General features: G+C 40.2%; 1 protein-coding gene across 1 annotated transcript in view; it reads left to right on the forward strand.

Moving 5' to 3' along the window:
* The window catches only part of CCDC158 (coiled-coil domain containing 158), an 86,084-nt gene that overhangs the window by 16,632 nt on the left and 54,190 nt on the right, over nt 1-15,262 (forward strand). The window contains exons 8-11 of the mRNA XM_036853623.1: nt 4,938-5,057; nt 7,133-7,330; nt 8,006-8,488; nt 14,789-14,978. Coding sequence (XP_036709518.1) covers nt 4,938-5,057; nt 7,133-7,330; nt 8,006-8,488; nt 14,789-14,978 — 991 coding nt within the window. The remainder of the gene's footprint in view (nt 1-4,937; nt 5,058-7,132; nt 7,331-8,005; nt 8,489-14,788; nt 14,979-15,262) is intronic.

A 15,262-nucleotide genomic window follows, 5' to 3' on the forward strand; every position in this document is an offset into this window, starting at 1 on the left:
ATACAACTGAAGCACACTTCACAAAACAGTACTTACCCCTATTACTTAAGACGCTGGCTCTTTTCTGTTTTCTTCAGATACTGATTTGATGCTCACTAAGTTGACTTTATGTTTCACTGCTGGGCTGCAGTGTGAATAACACTGCTCTCCAGGACCTCTTCCTTAGCTCTTGGCCTAGATTCTTGTATCAAGGTCATTTCAACAACTGCCACCTGGAAGCAGCCTTGAGAAACCTTAGACTTCTTAAAGGCTAAACCCAAGAAACAAAAGCTCAGAGAGAAATATTTGTTCTTTACTGCTTCTCTGAGGCCTGCTTTTTGTGTTCTAGTTTCTTTTCTCAGGGTGAACTTTTCCCCTGAAGATTGATAGCAGGAATATAGATCGACCCCATTCTGGGCAGATCAAGCCTACACAAAAGGCCTTGATTTCACCCTATAGGATGGTAATGATTTCAATACAGCGTGGGGTAGAAAGATGCTTTACTTTACTACTCAGGTTGAGTGGAGGTAGGCACCTTGGCCGAGCTGAGCACTGACAATCCAACAGTGAGAAAGGAAATAGGAGAGCTGCTGTATTGTAGTACAGTACAATGACTGATATTCATCATACTCAAACCATTTTGAAAAGACTATTCATTGTTTATTGACAAAGTAAACCCTTTGAAAAGCCACGAAGTACTAAATAAAACTCAACTCACCTGTTTGTCTTACATAATTTGAAATTGATATAGCTTTCCATTTGTAATGTTGCTTGGAAAAATTACCCCTTCATAAGTATCACCCATGGCTAATCTGCATATGGTCTGATATATAGCATCATGCTGATCAACTGTAAATTTGGGCATGGTAGGAAATTTTAACAAATACATCTAAACAATACAAAAATAGTTTTTGTTTTTATAAACGTCTATTTCTTTAGCATTCTAGAAGCATAGCATCCAGATGAATGACTGCAAACCTTTTATATGAGTGTTTTGAGGTCATATAGATAAAAACATAATACTAAAATCACTGTCTTACTTTGCTCTAATGTAAACAATGGATCACCAAGAATTTCGACAGTCTTAAACAGCCAACATTATTGGAAATAAGGGGGGCATATTAGTTTAATTAATTTTAATCCAGATCATTGAGACTTATAATAAAGCATATTGAACCTAATTGAGTTGGCACCTAGTAGATGGTTAACAAGGATCTCTTAACAGTAACTCCCTTTAGTGAAGGAACACTGAGAGATGATTACCCTGCCATGTAAATATAGATTTGAATATACTCCGACCTGAAAGGCATTAATAATACATGGCGTAACTGAGCAAAGAAGATCAAGCAAGTTAACAAAAGTATTTCATTTGGGGTTCATGAAAAATTCTATTGTTATGAAATGTTTTTGTTGTAATAAATCGAATATAGAATTTTAAAAGACAGATTCTTTTGTTAATTTCTTTTATTTTTCATGTACCTTGACTTTACATTGCTAAAGCCTATTAAAACTTTAAAATGTATTTTATTTTCCACTGCTTCAGTGCACATTTTAGTATATACTGTCCAAATAACAATAAGGAAAAAATACTTAAAAGCTATGATTAAGAGTGAGATTTGTGAGAAAAGGGACTTATAAGGGTATGTTGATATTATACATCAACATATTTTATGAGAGGCAGGCAGTATCAGTATTTTCTCCTGAGGTCAGATTCCTTCAGAAAAAAAGTATTTATTATTTTAAAAAACTGATGACATGACAGGTCTGAACAAAACTTTCCCAACTAAAATGCATAAGTTTAGAGAAAACTTGTTTAGGAGGGCAGTGTTTCTCTTCAGGTCATATTGATGAAAATGGAAATTGTGTTTCAAAGAAGATTTTAGACATAGCTTTCAGACATACAAAAGTGTTTTACTGTAATGTTTTTTCTATTCTTCTCTTTCCATTTTAGGAGAACCTCCAGAATTCCCCTTTACGAATTTGGACCAGTAGAAGCTGTCACTATTGGCTCTGTAGATTTGGCTTTACTCTTAACTTTCGCTTTTTGACAACAAAAATATCTCATGATCTTGATTCTAAGTTTATCTTTCCTACTTTGAAAGCATTTGGGGCTGAATTTCATACTCAAAAAGTGAAGATTTAGTGGCACTGGCTCGAGCTATATACTATGCAGGAAGATTCTGTGCAAACCTCTTTGCATAGTTCTGCCAATGCACCTCCATGCTCACCTGCAGCATCCCTTATTACCCCATAACTGTGTCCTTTTGAGCACAGAAGACAAAAGATACAATTTGGCATGATTGGTGATACCTAAAATCACTGTAAGATTAGAATGAGATCCCAGTACCTATTTGTCCAGTGATCCAAAACAAAAAGTAGATTCATAGACGGTGAAAGGGAAAACCAGTGCTGCTATTTAAAAAGAAAAAGAAAAAACCTTTACTATATCTCAGATGTCAGTATTTATTCTGGAGATTTTAAAGGCTTTTTTATAGTGTTTTTAACAGCTGTTTGTATCAGCTCAGCTGCTACTTCAATGGTTTTCCCTTTCACTCTCCATTTATCTTTTTGAATGATTAATTAATATAAATATTTTTACTCTAAAAAGTGAAAGGTAAAAGCAGAGCTATAGCAGTTGAGTCAGTACTGACAACTACAAAACAAATGTTCCTGCAGGGGTCTGGAGGAACTTCTGATACTTAGACAGAAAGTTACGAGTTGACTCTTTTTCTTTTTTTCTTTTCTTTTAAAATTTTGGTCTCATAGATTTTAACATCAAATGGTTACCCAGGATTTCTTAAAAAGTGAAAACAGACATAAAATCGCAAGTCTTAATTGAAGCTTTTAAAGCACATATACAAATACTTTGCTCAAAGACAGAAACGGTTTTACACCAGACTAGGAACAGAAGATGTTTGTTTTAGTCATATGAGTAACTTTTCAAGTTGAAAGTGTTCTTGTTAAATTTATAGCTCAAAATATGGTTCCTTTGACCATATTTTGTTTCCAAAGTCAGGTGGGAAAGATAGAATTTCAGCTTCATTAATACTGTTCTTCTTGTGTTAAAAAGTATTAGTAGCAGAATTGAAAGGAATTTAAAAGATCATCTAGAATACTCTTCAAATTATTGGTGAAAAATGTATAATTTAGACTCAAATTATAGACTCAGACAGCTTATGTGACAGAAGCTGGTTCAGAACCCAAGGTGTTTGACTCTTAGTAAGATCACATTTCCTGTCTGATCACATTTGTCTACCCAAAGTGAAAGTTTATGGGTTTTTTCCTAACTATTCCTACTGTCTTTACTAAGTGCGCTTAGTCTTTCCCAATAATAAAAGAGCTGAAGAGGTTGTATCAACTGATATTATTCATTCATTTATCTTAGGAAGCTACTTGTGCCACAGAGGGTGAATTGTTGAAGGGCTTTTTTCTGTATATGCCCCCAAAGGAGCACAAGAGTGAAAGTACTTCTTTATAGGATTATTAGAATCTATGAGCACATTTCAGTCAGTCACCTAATGTTTTATTTTATCTAATTCCTGTGAAATACTTTTTTATATATAACATGCAGTCAAATACAGAGTCAGTTTTAAAATATATCCAATGTGTATATTAAAGTTTATATTCCAGTCCCTGTAGGCTGTAATACTACTCTGTTGGTAAATTTGAAACTGTTTGATAGTCCTGTATTAGTATTTTCTTAAGTCATGTATGTATGTATGTAGATAAAGATATATATATATACACACATACACACACAGATAACTTCTAAGTATTCATACTTACCATATATCAAAGAGATAGTTGCATATATGTGTTTATATATAATGTGCTTAATAAGTGTGTGCTGAATTAATCAATGAAGATCTTAAATGAACTTAGTCCAGTTTAAAATAGTCATTAAGAAAAAGTTAGTCTTGCTCATATGTTCTTTAAGAAGGTTTAATCACAGTTGCATCCAAACCAATCAATAAGTTTTATTCTTGACAGTAGATTTGGAAGCCTGTTCAATAGATGCCTTAGCAGTAAGAAGGGATATGTAACATTTATGCAGACATGAAAGATTTGTTATTACTGAAAAGTGGATGATGAAATATCATTGTAGGTATCACATTAAAGATCAGGTATTACTACATATCACTAAGTATCAATAGTTTTTCATTATTTTAATATCTGTGTCTAAGTTATGAGTTTGTACAGCTGTGCCAGAATCTAAACCCAGAATCTACATTGTCTGAGACCTTAACCTTTTAGCCTGCACTGCACCTCCAGGTTAAGAGCTGTAGGGATGCTGTTAACAGCTATGGCCCTTCTGGCATATGTCATAGAAATGCACAGTCACACGGATGCGACAGCTGCCTGTCCGTAAGAGAAAAATACACCTATAACAATCCTTTAAAATTGGTATTCTTATCCCATTTTATAGTCGTAGGAATTGAGGATTGTAATATAAATTCACTTATTCTTTCAAAATAGGGTGATTATATAATAATGACAGTAACTATAAACTTGTTGTTACCATTTATTCTTTTATATTCAATGCCTTTTATTATTGACACTGATATTCTGAAACAAAATAGCTCTTCTAAGTATAATATAGTTAATTTATGTGGGCTCTGCAGAATGTTATTTATGCTACATCAAACTTCCTTAAATACCAAGTTATAGAACACATATTCACAGAAGATAAATCTTGAATAGTGTGAAAATGAGAGTGATGCATTACAGACCATGGCTTAACCTAACAGTACCAAGTATTTCATTTTGGTCAATTTGTCTGGCTAAATTCTACATACATCTTAAGTTCAGAAAACTTTGCAAAATACATCACAATCAACTTTATTTTTGCCCCCCAAATAATACCATTGCCCCAAAATAATACCATTTGTTTTCCAAAGACTGTATTTATTTTATATTACTCATTGACGTAGTCAGACTGATTTGTGCTCTCCTTTCAGATAGAAGAGCTGGAGAAGCAGTTAGTTCTTGCGAACTCAGAACTAACGGAAGCACGGACGGAACGTGATCAGTTCAGTCAGGAATCTGGAAATCTGGACGATCAACTTCAAAAGCTCTTGGCAAGTTGATGCTCTGAAATATGAATGAGATTAATTCTGGGAAATTTTTACCACAATAGTTCACAGAACTAGTTTCATTTGTAAAACTACAGATTTTACAACATAGTTGTACATTTATACACAACACAATATCCTAGACACTATTCAAGTTTTACATATAAAATATAGTATTCTATACTTTAAGCAGAACTGTTAGGGCTTAAAAGTTAGGTGAAGCCGATCTTCAAACAGCCATAGTCTTTCAATTAGGTACTGTGTTCTGCTAAATTGAAATAATGTTGAGTGTTCATTTCAAAGCCAAACAACATCCAAAACACATACAAATTATGTATAAAGAAAATTTAAATGCAAGTTCAGGTAAAAAAAATTTTTTTAGAAGGAAAGAAAAGAGGATTCTGAGACTAGTGAACCAGATTCTGCCCTCTGTTTAGGGGTACTACAGGCTGAGAAGTTTAGGAAAGGAGATGTTAGTACCCCTTCGTGTGATATTTATTAGAGGTCCTATAGAATAGGGTTCTTTCTCCCCACCCAACCTTATTCCAGGCTACAGCGCCCTCTGCTGGTAGAGCGTCCTTCACAGGCCGACAGGGGGCTGGATGAACGTGCCGTAAAGGGAGAGCTGGCAACTGGGAGAGAAGCTCTAAACCTTGGGATGATCCTCACTTCTTCCCCTCCTATTGCGTGTGTCCCAGTGTCCTCATATCTAATTTGAAAATCTTGGGGGTTAAATGTCTGAACCGTCCTCATAACCATCCCCTCCTTTTCATTCTTGCTGCCACTACCCATTCATCCAAGCCCCTCATTATACCTGCAGCGTGGCAGCATCTCCTTACTCGGTTCCTAAATCTAGTTTCTTCCCTCTTCCGTCCAGCCTGTATTCATCTTTCTAAACTATAGCTCTGACTTTGTCTCTCTTCCACTCAGAAATTACTCTCCCCATAAGGTCAGACTCCCTGCCTTTCAAGACTGTTCGTTATCTGGCCCCAGCTTACCTTTCCAGTCTTTTCTCTCCACATACACCCAGTGCTCCAAGCAAACCCCATGTGCGTCTTTCTAGTCCCTTCTTCCTAATCTCTGCATCTCCAAGCTGTTCTCAAGGTCCAACTTAGACGCCTTCTTGAAGCATTTGATCTCCTTTTTGATCATTTCTCTCTGCTGTTCATTAGCTCTGTCTCTTCAGTGAAAAGCCACTTCCAGTTATTTGTCCATGTATCTCTCTCTGGGTGAAAAGTTCTCTGAATATCTGTGTGTCTTTTTTTTACATTTATTTATTATTTATTTATTTATTTTTGGCTGTGTTGGGTCTTCGTTTCTGTGCGAGGGCTTTCTCTAGTTGTGGTGAGCGGGGGCCACTCTTCATCGCGGTGCGCGGGCCTCTCACTATCGCGGCCTCTCTTGTTGCAGAGCACAGGCTCCAGACGCGCAGGCTCAGTAGTTGTGGCTCACGGGCCTAGTTGCTCCGCAGCATGTGGGATCTTCCCAGACCAGGGCTCCAACCCGTGTCCCCTGCATTGGCAGGCAGATTCTCAACCACTGCGCCACCAGGGAAGCCCCTGTGTGTCTTTTTTTTCTCTTTCTCCGACTATGGAGTTTTTGCCAACAGTAAACACTCACTATGTGTTTCTTGAGTAACTGAAGAGGGAGGTATTCTATTCACAACCCAATTGCCACTCCAATCCCAATACCAGACACTATTCTGCTATTTCTGAAGCAGTCAACCAAATTACTATTGCTGTTCCTTCAAGCTTTTCTTTATTACAGGAGTACACTTGATGTGAAGCATAATGCCTTCGTTAGAAAATTCAACACTTAACAGGATGATTTGTATTCTCCTCTTCATTATATACTATTTGGGGTCTAGTCCATTGAGATGTAATGCTAGAAATTACAATAAACAAAATGTTATTCTTCTAGGAAATATTGTTCTTTATCAAGCCATTAAAAGGGAATCAGATTCCAAAATCAAAGGCTTCTCAAATCACATAACAACTCGAAAGATGATGTAAGGAAGGAAAATACGAATTTTACTTTAATTATTTAATACCAGGGGAAAAGCTTGTCTTCGTTTCTTGTAGGCTGATCTGCATAAACGAGAGAAGGAGCTGAGTCTGGAGAAGGAGCAGAATAGGCGCCTGTGGGACCGGGACACAGGCAACAGCATCACCATCGACCACCTGCGGCGGGAGCTGGACGACAGGAACATGGGGGTGCAGCGCCTGGAGGCCCTCCTCAAGGCCGTGAAGAGCGAGTGTCAGGGCCAGATGGAACGGCAGGTCAGGCAGGGCTGGGCGGCCCCTCCTGGGGCTCTCCCGAAGTAGAGTTGTGGATTCCATGAGCAACTTATAAAAACCTGTTGTTTATGTCTATGTGTTTGACGACTTGTTAAATTTAAAACGTTAAGCTTTATCTTGTTTTTGTCCGTTGTTGAGTCACGAAACGCCCATCCGATTTGCCTTTTCATTTCCACCTAGAAATCGGTAACCTAACAATTGCTTATTTCAGAAAAGCATCAAACCATAGGGAGATCTGAGGAACAGCAGGGTTGAAGGTCTCCAACAGATGTTTTTTTGTTTTTGTTTTTCCCCCCGGAATTAAGGGGCAGGTTGGAGGGAAATAGAAAGGGCAGTTTGTCTTCAATCCTACCACACTTTCCACTATTGCCAGTGTTATCCTAACTTAAATTGGTGTGGAAAACATCCTCAGAGGAAACTTGCCAAGCTCCTCCCCACCCTAGAAAACCATTCTAGAGGAGCATTATTATTAAATTAAGGCCTCTCCACCTTGCTCTAAGTAACACATGTCAGTCTATGGTCTCTATGAGGTTCTGACAGCAGAACAATTTGAGACACTGTCAGATTCATGATTTCATGTTGTTGAGCTAACTTGTCATGTCTCTTGAGACCTCTGTCTGTCTGCCTAAATTCATGGAATTCTTCTTTAACAATCAGATGGCAGCAATTCAGGGAAAGAATGAAAGTCTAGAAAAAGTGTCCTCCTTGACTGCTCAGCTTGAATCCACCAAAGAGATGCTCCGCAAAGTAGTAGAAGAGTTGACGGCCAAGAAGTTGACCCTGGAGAGCTCCGAGAGGACTGTGTCGGACCTGACAGCCTCACTCCAGGAGAAAGAGAGAGCCATTGAGGCCACCAACTCGGAGATCGTGAAGCTGCGCTCCCGGGTAGACTTGAAGCTGCAGGAGCTGCAGCATCTGAAGAATGAAGGGGGTCACCTCAGAAACGTGCAGACAGAATGCGAGGCCCTCAAGCTGCAGATGGCAGAGAAGGACAAAGTGATCGAGATCCTGCGACAACAGATTGAAAACATGACGCAGCTGGTGGGCCAGCACGGACGGACGGCTGGCGCTATGCAAGTAGAGAAAGCCCAGCTGGAGAAAGAGGTCAATGACAGGAGACTGGAGCTACAGGAAGTTAAGGTCTGTAGAGTGTTTTGGTGGTTTAGCTTCTGAAATATCTTTTTTTCCCATGAGTAAGTACGACCTAATTGACTGGAAAGGGGTTCTGTAAGATGATTGTGGACACTCTGAAATTGTTTGAACGTATTTGTGTCAGTGTGCATATATGTTTTTGTGAGAAAGTTGCCATACTTTTATCAGATTCCACAAGGAATGGCCCCAAAATGGTTCAGGACTGCTGACACAAAAGAGAAAAGTCAGAAAATCCAGCTTCTTCGTGAAGCCTTTCCTGATCCCACAGTTTGAAGAAGTATTCTGTCCCTCTTCAAACAGACCTAAATTTGAACCCCACCTCTCACCACTCAATAACTATAAAACACTGGACTGTTTGCTGAATGTTGGCTTCTATGTCTGTAAACCAAAAAGCAAACAAACCAGACAAAAACCCCAAAACCTATTGGGTTATTTGAGGCTTAAATGAGAAAATATGTATCAGGGATTTATTTAGCTTGGTTCCTGGCCTGTGGAAGATGTTTAGAAAATATTAGTTCTCTTCCCCCATTCCATTCTCCTTCTGAACCTTATCATACTGCATTTGTACCTGTTATAGCCTGGATCACGTTCTGTATTGCACTGTGTGTGTGTGTGTGTGTGTGTGTGTATAAATAGCAGTGTCTCCTCTTCCCTATAAGACTGCAGACTTCTTCAAGCAGGGTACACATCTTATTCATCTTTGTACCCCTGCCCCAGGACTTTGTGCCTTGCACCCAGCAGGTGCTCAGTAAATATCTATCAAAGTTTAAAACTATTGAACAAATTTTTAAAAATTTGATTTCCTAAGCTTTATGTTACCGGTATCTGCCACGGTAAGTAGTAGGAGACAAGTCACGTACAATTAATTTTTTTCTTTTAGTTTTACTGAGATATAATTGACACAATACTGTATAAGTTTAAGGCATACAGCATAATGGCTTGATTTACATATATTGTGCAATGATTACCACAGTAAGTTAACATCCGTCATCTCCTATAGATACAAAAAAAATTAAATACACCAATGTTTCTTCCCTTATGATGAGAACTTTTAGGATCTACTCTCTTAGCAACTTTCAAATATACCATACAGCAGTATTAATTATAGTCATTATGTTGTACATTACATCACTAGTGTAGTTATTTCTGTTATATCTGGAATGTGGTACCTTTTGACCACCTGATCCAATTTCCACTCTCCATCCTTTCCCTGCCTCTGATAATCACAAATCTTTTTTTTAATATTGATTTTCTTTTTTTATAAATAAATTTATTTATTTATTTGTTTATATTTTTGGCTGCATTGGGTCTTTGTTGTTGCGCATGGGCTTTCTCTAGTTGCGGCGAGCGGGGGCTGCTCTTCCTTGCAGTGCGTGGGCTTCTCATTGTGGTGGCTTCTCTTGTTGCGGAGCACAGGCTCTAGGCATGCGGGCTTCAGTAGTTGTGGCTCACAGGCTCTAGAACACAGGCTCAGCAGTTGTGGTCCACGGGCTCAGTTACTCCGTGGCATGTGGGATCCTCCTGGACCGGGGCTCGAACCCGTGTCCCCTGTATTGGCAGGTGAATTCTTAACCACTATGCCACCAGGGAAGTCCTGATAATCAAAATCTTGATTAAACTTTAGATGCCCGAGTTTCCTCATTCTAAAAATTGGGCCGATGGATTATTACCTATCCTATGGAGATATACAAGTTCATTGCATAAAGACCTAGAATTTTCTAGTGCTTCAGTTTTACTTGATTATATCATACATTTTTTTTTAACAGCCAAACTCACCATGAAAGAGACTATTAAAGGCTTCTCAGTGGCCAACCCTTACAGTGAAAACTTTAGAATAGGTTTGCAGAACATGTTAGAGAAGAAAAGATGATTATTCCACCTTCTTGTTAAAGAAAAGAGATGGATTTCTAGTATTGTTAAGAGTACAAAGAAATGGAAGAATATGTTGTGTTTCATACTCTGTAAATTAAATCAATTTTACGTTCACAAAAACATTATGAGGTATGTACGTTATTGTCCCATTTTGCAGATGAGAAAACTGAGAAATGGAGACATTAAATAGCTTGCCTGAGAACAACACTACCTCGGGATTTGGTCCTTGGCAGTATACTAGTAAACACTACAGTGCAGTGGTTCTCAATCACCTGAGAACTAGAAGTTCTCAGTCACCTGGACTGAAAACCAGAATCACCTGGAGGGCTTGTTAAAACACAGACTGCTGGGCGCCAGCCCCAGGGTTTCTGATTCAGTAGGTCTGGGACAGGGCCTGAAATTTAGTGTTTCTAAACAAATTTCCATATGATGCTGGTCTAAAGAGCATAGGTCTAGTTCTGATATTAGAGTACCCCAGAGCAGTGTGGATTACTGTGACTAAAGTGGCCAATGAAGCCTTCCTAGAGAAGTGGGGACTTGAAAGGGTAAAAACTAGGCAAAGAGGAGGAAAGAAGGCATTCCTAGCAAGGGGAAGTAGCTCAGTCTATACCTTATCCTACAGGTGGCGTGGGAGCTGTTAAAAGTTTTGGGTAGAGAAGAGAAGGTGACATGAAAAAGGCAATGTTGGGGGTAGGTTAATCTGATGAAGTTTGGATACAGAATTTAAAGATAGATTAGACAGGGTAGAAACTAATTTTTTTTTAAGTTTTTTTTTTTAATTAATTAATTTATTTATTTTTGGCTGTGTTGGGTCTTCATTTCTGTGTGAGGGCTTTCTCTAGTTGCGGCAAGTGGGGGCCACTCTTCATCGCGGTGCGCGGGCCTCTCACTATCGCGGCCTCTCTTGTTGTGGAGCACAGGCTCCAGACGCGCAGGCTCAGTAGTTGTGGCGCACAGGCCTAGTTGCTCCGCGGCATGTGGGATCTTCCCAGACCAGGGCTCGAACCCGTGTCCCCTGCATTGGCAGGCAGATTCTCGGCCACTGCACCACCAGGGAAGCCCGAAACTAATTTTTAATTCCCAAATAGGAAACTGGAGCAGCTTCAGGGAAAGATTTCCTAGTTGAAAAGAGCTTCACACAGATGCATAGAATGTAAGTTAAAAACTTGAGCTTTTATGCTACATCCACTTCCCTCCACAATCCAGCGAGGACGAAAGGAGGGGAGTCCTAGCCCTAGAAGGTATGGTTTCTCTCACCTCTTTAGGCTGGGGCCTGCGCACACTGACAGCAAAGGAGCAGGGTAAGCTCTCTTCTAGCAACTGCAGGGCCTCACAGCTGGATCCTTTCTTCCAAGGCTGAAAAAGGACCAAATGTCCATCAGCTGACCCCACCAGTTGGGACAGAAGTAGCATATGCCCAGTACATGTTGTGATGCCGCAGGCTGTCCCAGGAAAGCCCTCCCCCTCCGTCACCCCATGAGTCCAGCTGGATCTAGGGTGACAGTTACCGGGAGTGGCTAGGCAATCTGGGATCAGATGGCCTTGTTTAGGGCCTTTACTGCCCAAGCCCGTCACAAGTGGGAGCGAGACAAGCTCGTAGCTCTCCACCGATCCTTTCTGCAACAGCTAAAAGCTCGTCACGTGTTACATTTCAAATATAGCATTGGCCTATACATTTAAACTGCATTAGCTAGTATTATATTTAAGGCCAACAGGCCGTAATTTGAGGGCACAATCTGATGACAAATAAGTAAGTTTGTTTTCAAATGGTGTTTGCTCAGAAGGATCTAGGCCGGCTCTGTCCACTAGAAATGTGATGTCAGCCACATATATAATTTAAAATTTTTTAGTAGACACGTATAAAGAAACCGGTGAAATTAATAACATTTTATTTTACTCATATCCAAATAGGGTGATATTTTTATATTGTAAGCAGTATCCCAAATTGAGATATTTTAATTTTTTTTAATATAGAGTCTGAAATCTGGTGTTTGAAATCTCCACTTAGGTTAACCACACTTAAAGTGCTCAACAGTCACATGTAGCTAGTGGCTATTGTACTAGACAGTGCAGACCTAGGTCTGGGAAGAGAGGAGTTCATCCTGGGAAGGCTTACCAGCGTAAATAGAGACCAGTTTTGAGCCAGTTGTAGGAATCCACATGAGAGGTATGATAATCCACATTGGAGGTTGGGGAAGATTTAGTTGATTATAAGGGGTCAGGGGAAAGGGAAACACATAGGAGACGTTGAGGTTTCAAAGACACTTAGGTGTCTGAGGGACTTAGAATATGGTAGCACCCCTAACGGAAGAATTGGGAAGAAACTCGAGAGGAAAAGCCCTGTGAGGAAGGAGTAGGGGAATGGTTTGGTCAGAGTTTGCAGCAGGATGCCAAGCTGGGAATTCCTGGCAGTTGGTTGGAAATGCAAAATGAGAGTTTCCAAATTCATATTCCCTGCTCACTTCAAGGACCAGATCCAGCCCACCTTACCGGCTTGTTCTAGCAGGTGCCTTCTCATTGGTCTCCCACTTCCACTCCTCTCTTTGTCCCCACCACTGTTTATGCTTCACACAGGAGCCAGAGTTATATTTTTAAAACATTATGCTGTATCACTCCCATGCTCAAAACTGTCCAGTGGCTTCTTTCTCAGAAGGAGCTCTCACTCACGTCCTTACATTGCCTCTAAGGCCCATCTTGCCCAGGGCTCCCTCTGACTCATCTCCCACCACTTCCACCCACTCTCACTCCACTCCAGTGTAGAGGACACAAAATCCTTTTCCTTCTGTCCTTCTAAATTCTCTGGGGCCCTGACAGATTAACAAGAGAAAGACAAACACAAGTTTATTAACATGTATGTTTCATATATGCATGGGAGAGACCCAGGGAAATGAGTAATTCAGAGAGGTGGCTTAGAATTCAGGCTTAAGTACCATCTTCAGCTAAAACAAAGAACAGTGTAGGGGAGGTATGTCATGGGAAGTAGACCAGGAAACCTACAGTAAACAAGGATGAGGTCTGTTACATAGATTGAAGTTGGTGCCTCCCCAGTTGCTAAGATTCTCTCGTGATTTAATCTTCCTCCCGTTCAGAGAGCGAGACACCCTTACAAATGGAGATTTCCTTTATAAATGTAAATTTCCCTTAAAGGTTAACTTCTACTGTTTTCAGAGCTTCTTCTGAGTTTGTTGTTTCTCAAAATAATCCTATGCTGAAGAGGCAGATTTTGGGGTGGCCTATTCTGGTCTCCTCCACCAGCCATTCTGACAGCCTTGCTGTTCCTTGAACACATTACCCGTGCCTGGAGCTGTCGCCAGCCTGCCACATGCTTGCTCCTTTACCTCTTTGAGGTTTCTGCTCATCAGAGAAGGCTTTCCTGACCAACTGTTGCAGGGTCCCCAAGACCACTCACAGGGTCATCATTCGCTAGGAGGACTCAGCAGTACTCAGCAGATAGTCGTGCTCATGGATAGGATTTATTACAATGAGAGGATCTAAAACAAAATCAGCAAAGGGAAAAAGCACACGGAGGAAGCCAGGCACAAGCTTCCAAAAGTCCTCTCCGGCAGTCACGCAGGATATGCTTTATTCCCCCAGCAACAAGTTGTGACAACATGTGTCAAATGTTGTCAACCAGAGAAGGTCATTAGAGACTCAGTATGCAGGGTTTTTATACTGGGGGCTGGTCATTTAGGTACTCCTTAATTGGACAGGTGAATACAGTCTTCTGAAAGGAAAGCAGGTGTTCAGCATAAATCGTTTTGTTTGCAGAACAGTTTAGGCAGAGTGGGTCACTTTTATCAGTTAGACTGGTGGGAACCCTCTCAAAATCCAGGTTTCCAGAACAGCCAACAGCCAACCTGCCTAGCAGGCTTTCATCAGGGTAACCGTCAGGCTGTCTTCCACATACCAACTTAGCTCATGTAACAGCCCTCTCCCTGTGTTCATTCTCTACCCTCTCACCTTTTTAATTCTTTTTTGTCCTTACTATTATCTAGCTATTAAATATTTGTTTCATCTGTCTCCTCTCACTGGAATGTAAAGCCCCACGAGGGCAAGGACATTGTTTGATTACTGCGATACACGGCCAGGGCAGGGGAAGCCTCGCAGGTGAGGTGTTTTGGGAGTAAAACAAGGAGGTACTCACCTAGGGCCTCCCCTGCCTCCCATGCTACGCTATCCCCAACAGATAAAGTGGGGCCTGGCACGGAGTAGGTGCTGGTGCTCAATGCCTTTTTTTGAGTGAATGAATACAAAGAATAGGAATAATGAAGGGTTGCGGTCAGTGATACTGAGAATTAACATCTAAGGTTAAAAGGAAGTAAAGTATTCCTTTTGTTTTCCAGCTTACTATTGCTGCTTTGTATTTTATTTTTTTTTATTTCTTACTCTGTCCTTTGTGTTTATCCCTCTATTTAGGTTTTGAAAGATAAAAAAGATGCAAAGATACGGGAGCTTGAAGCCAGAGTGAGTGACCTGGAGCTGGAAAAGGTGAAGCTGGTGAATGCAGGCTCTGAACGGCTCCGTGCAGTGAAGGACATCAAACAAGAGAGAGATCATTTATTAAGTGAGGTGAAAGCTAGTAGGAATGAGTTGAACAGTCTTACAGGTATGTTACTCCCAATTCAAATTCTGCTAAAAAATAGGAGTGCGATCAGTGAAGTTCAATGAGGATACTAGGACTATGTGAAAGAATGGTTCCTCATCCCAATTACAAACGTGGGTAATTATGCTGTCCCAGTGGACACCTGAAATCCTGATACTTCTCCTTGAAGCCCTCCCACAGCTTGCACTTATTAACCATTAACTTTAGTCAGCCTTCAGTGTCCATGAAATTCTTTACTGAGTTTCCAAGAGAAGGGTGAGGGAAGTGGAAACCTTGAGTCCTTTGAG

This window comes from Balaenoptera musculus, chromosome 5 (assembly GCF_009873245.2).
Source record: "Balaenoptera musculus isolate JJ_BM4_2016_0621 chromosome 5, mBalMus1.pri.v3, whole genome shotgun sequence".
NCBI lineage: Eukaryota > Metazoa > Chordata > Mammalia > Artiodactyla > Balaenopteridae > Balaenoptera > Balaenoptera musculus.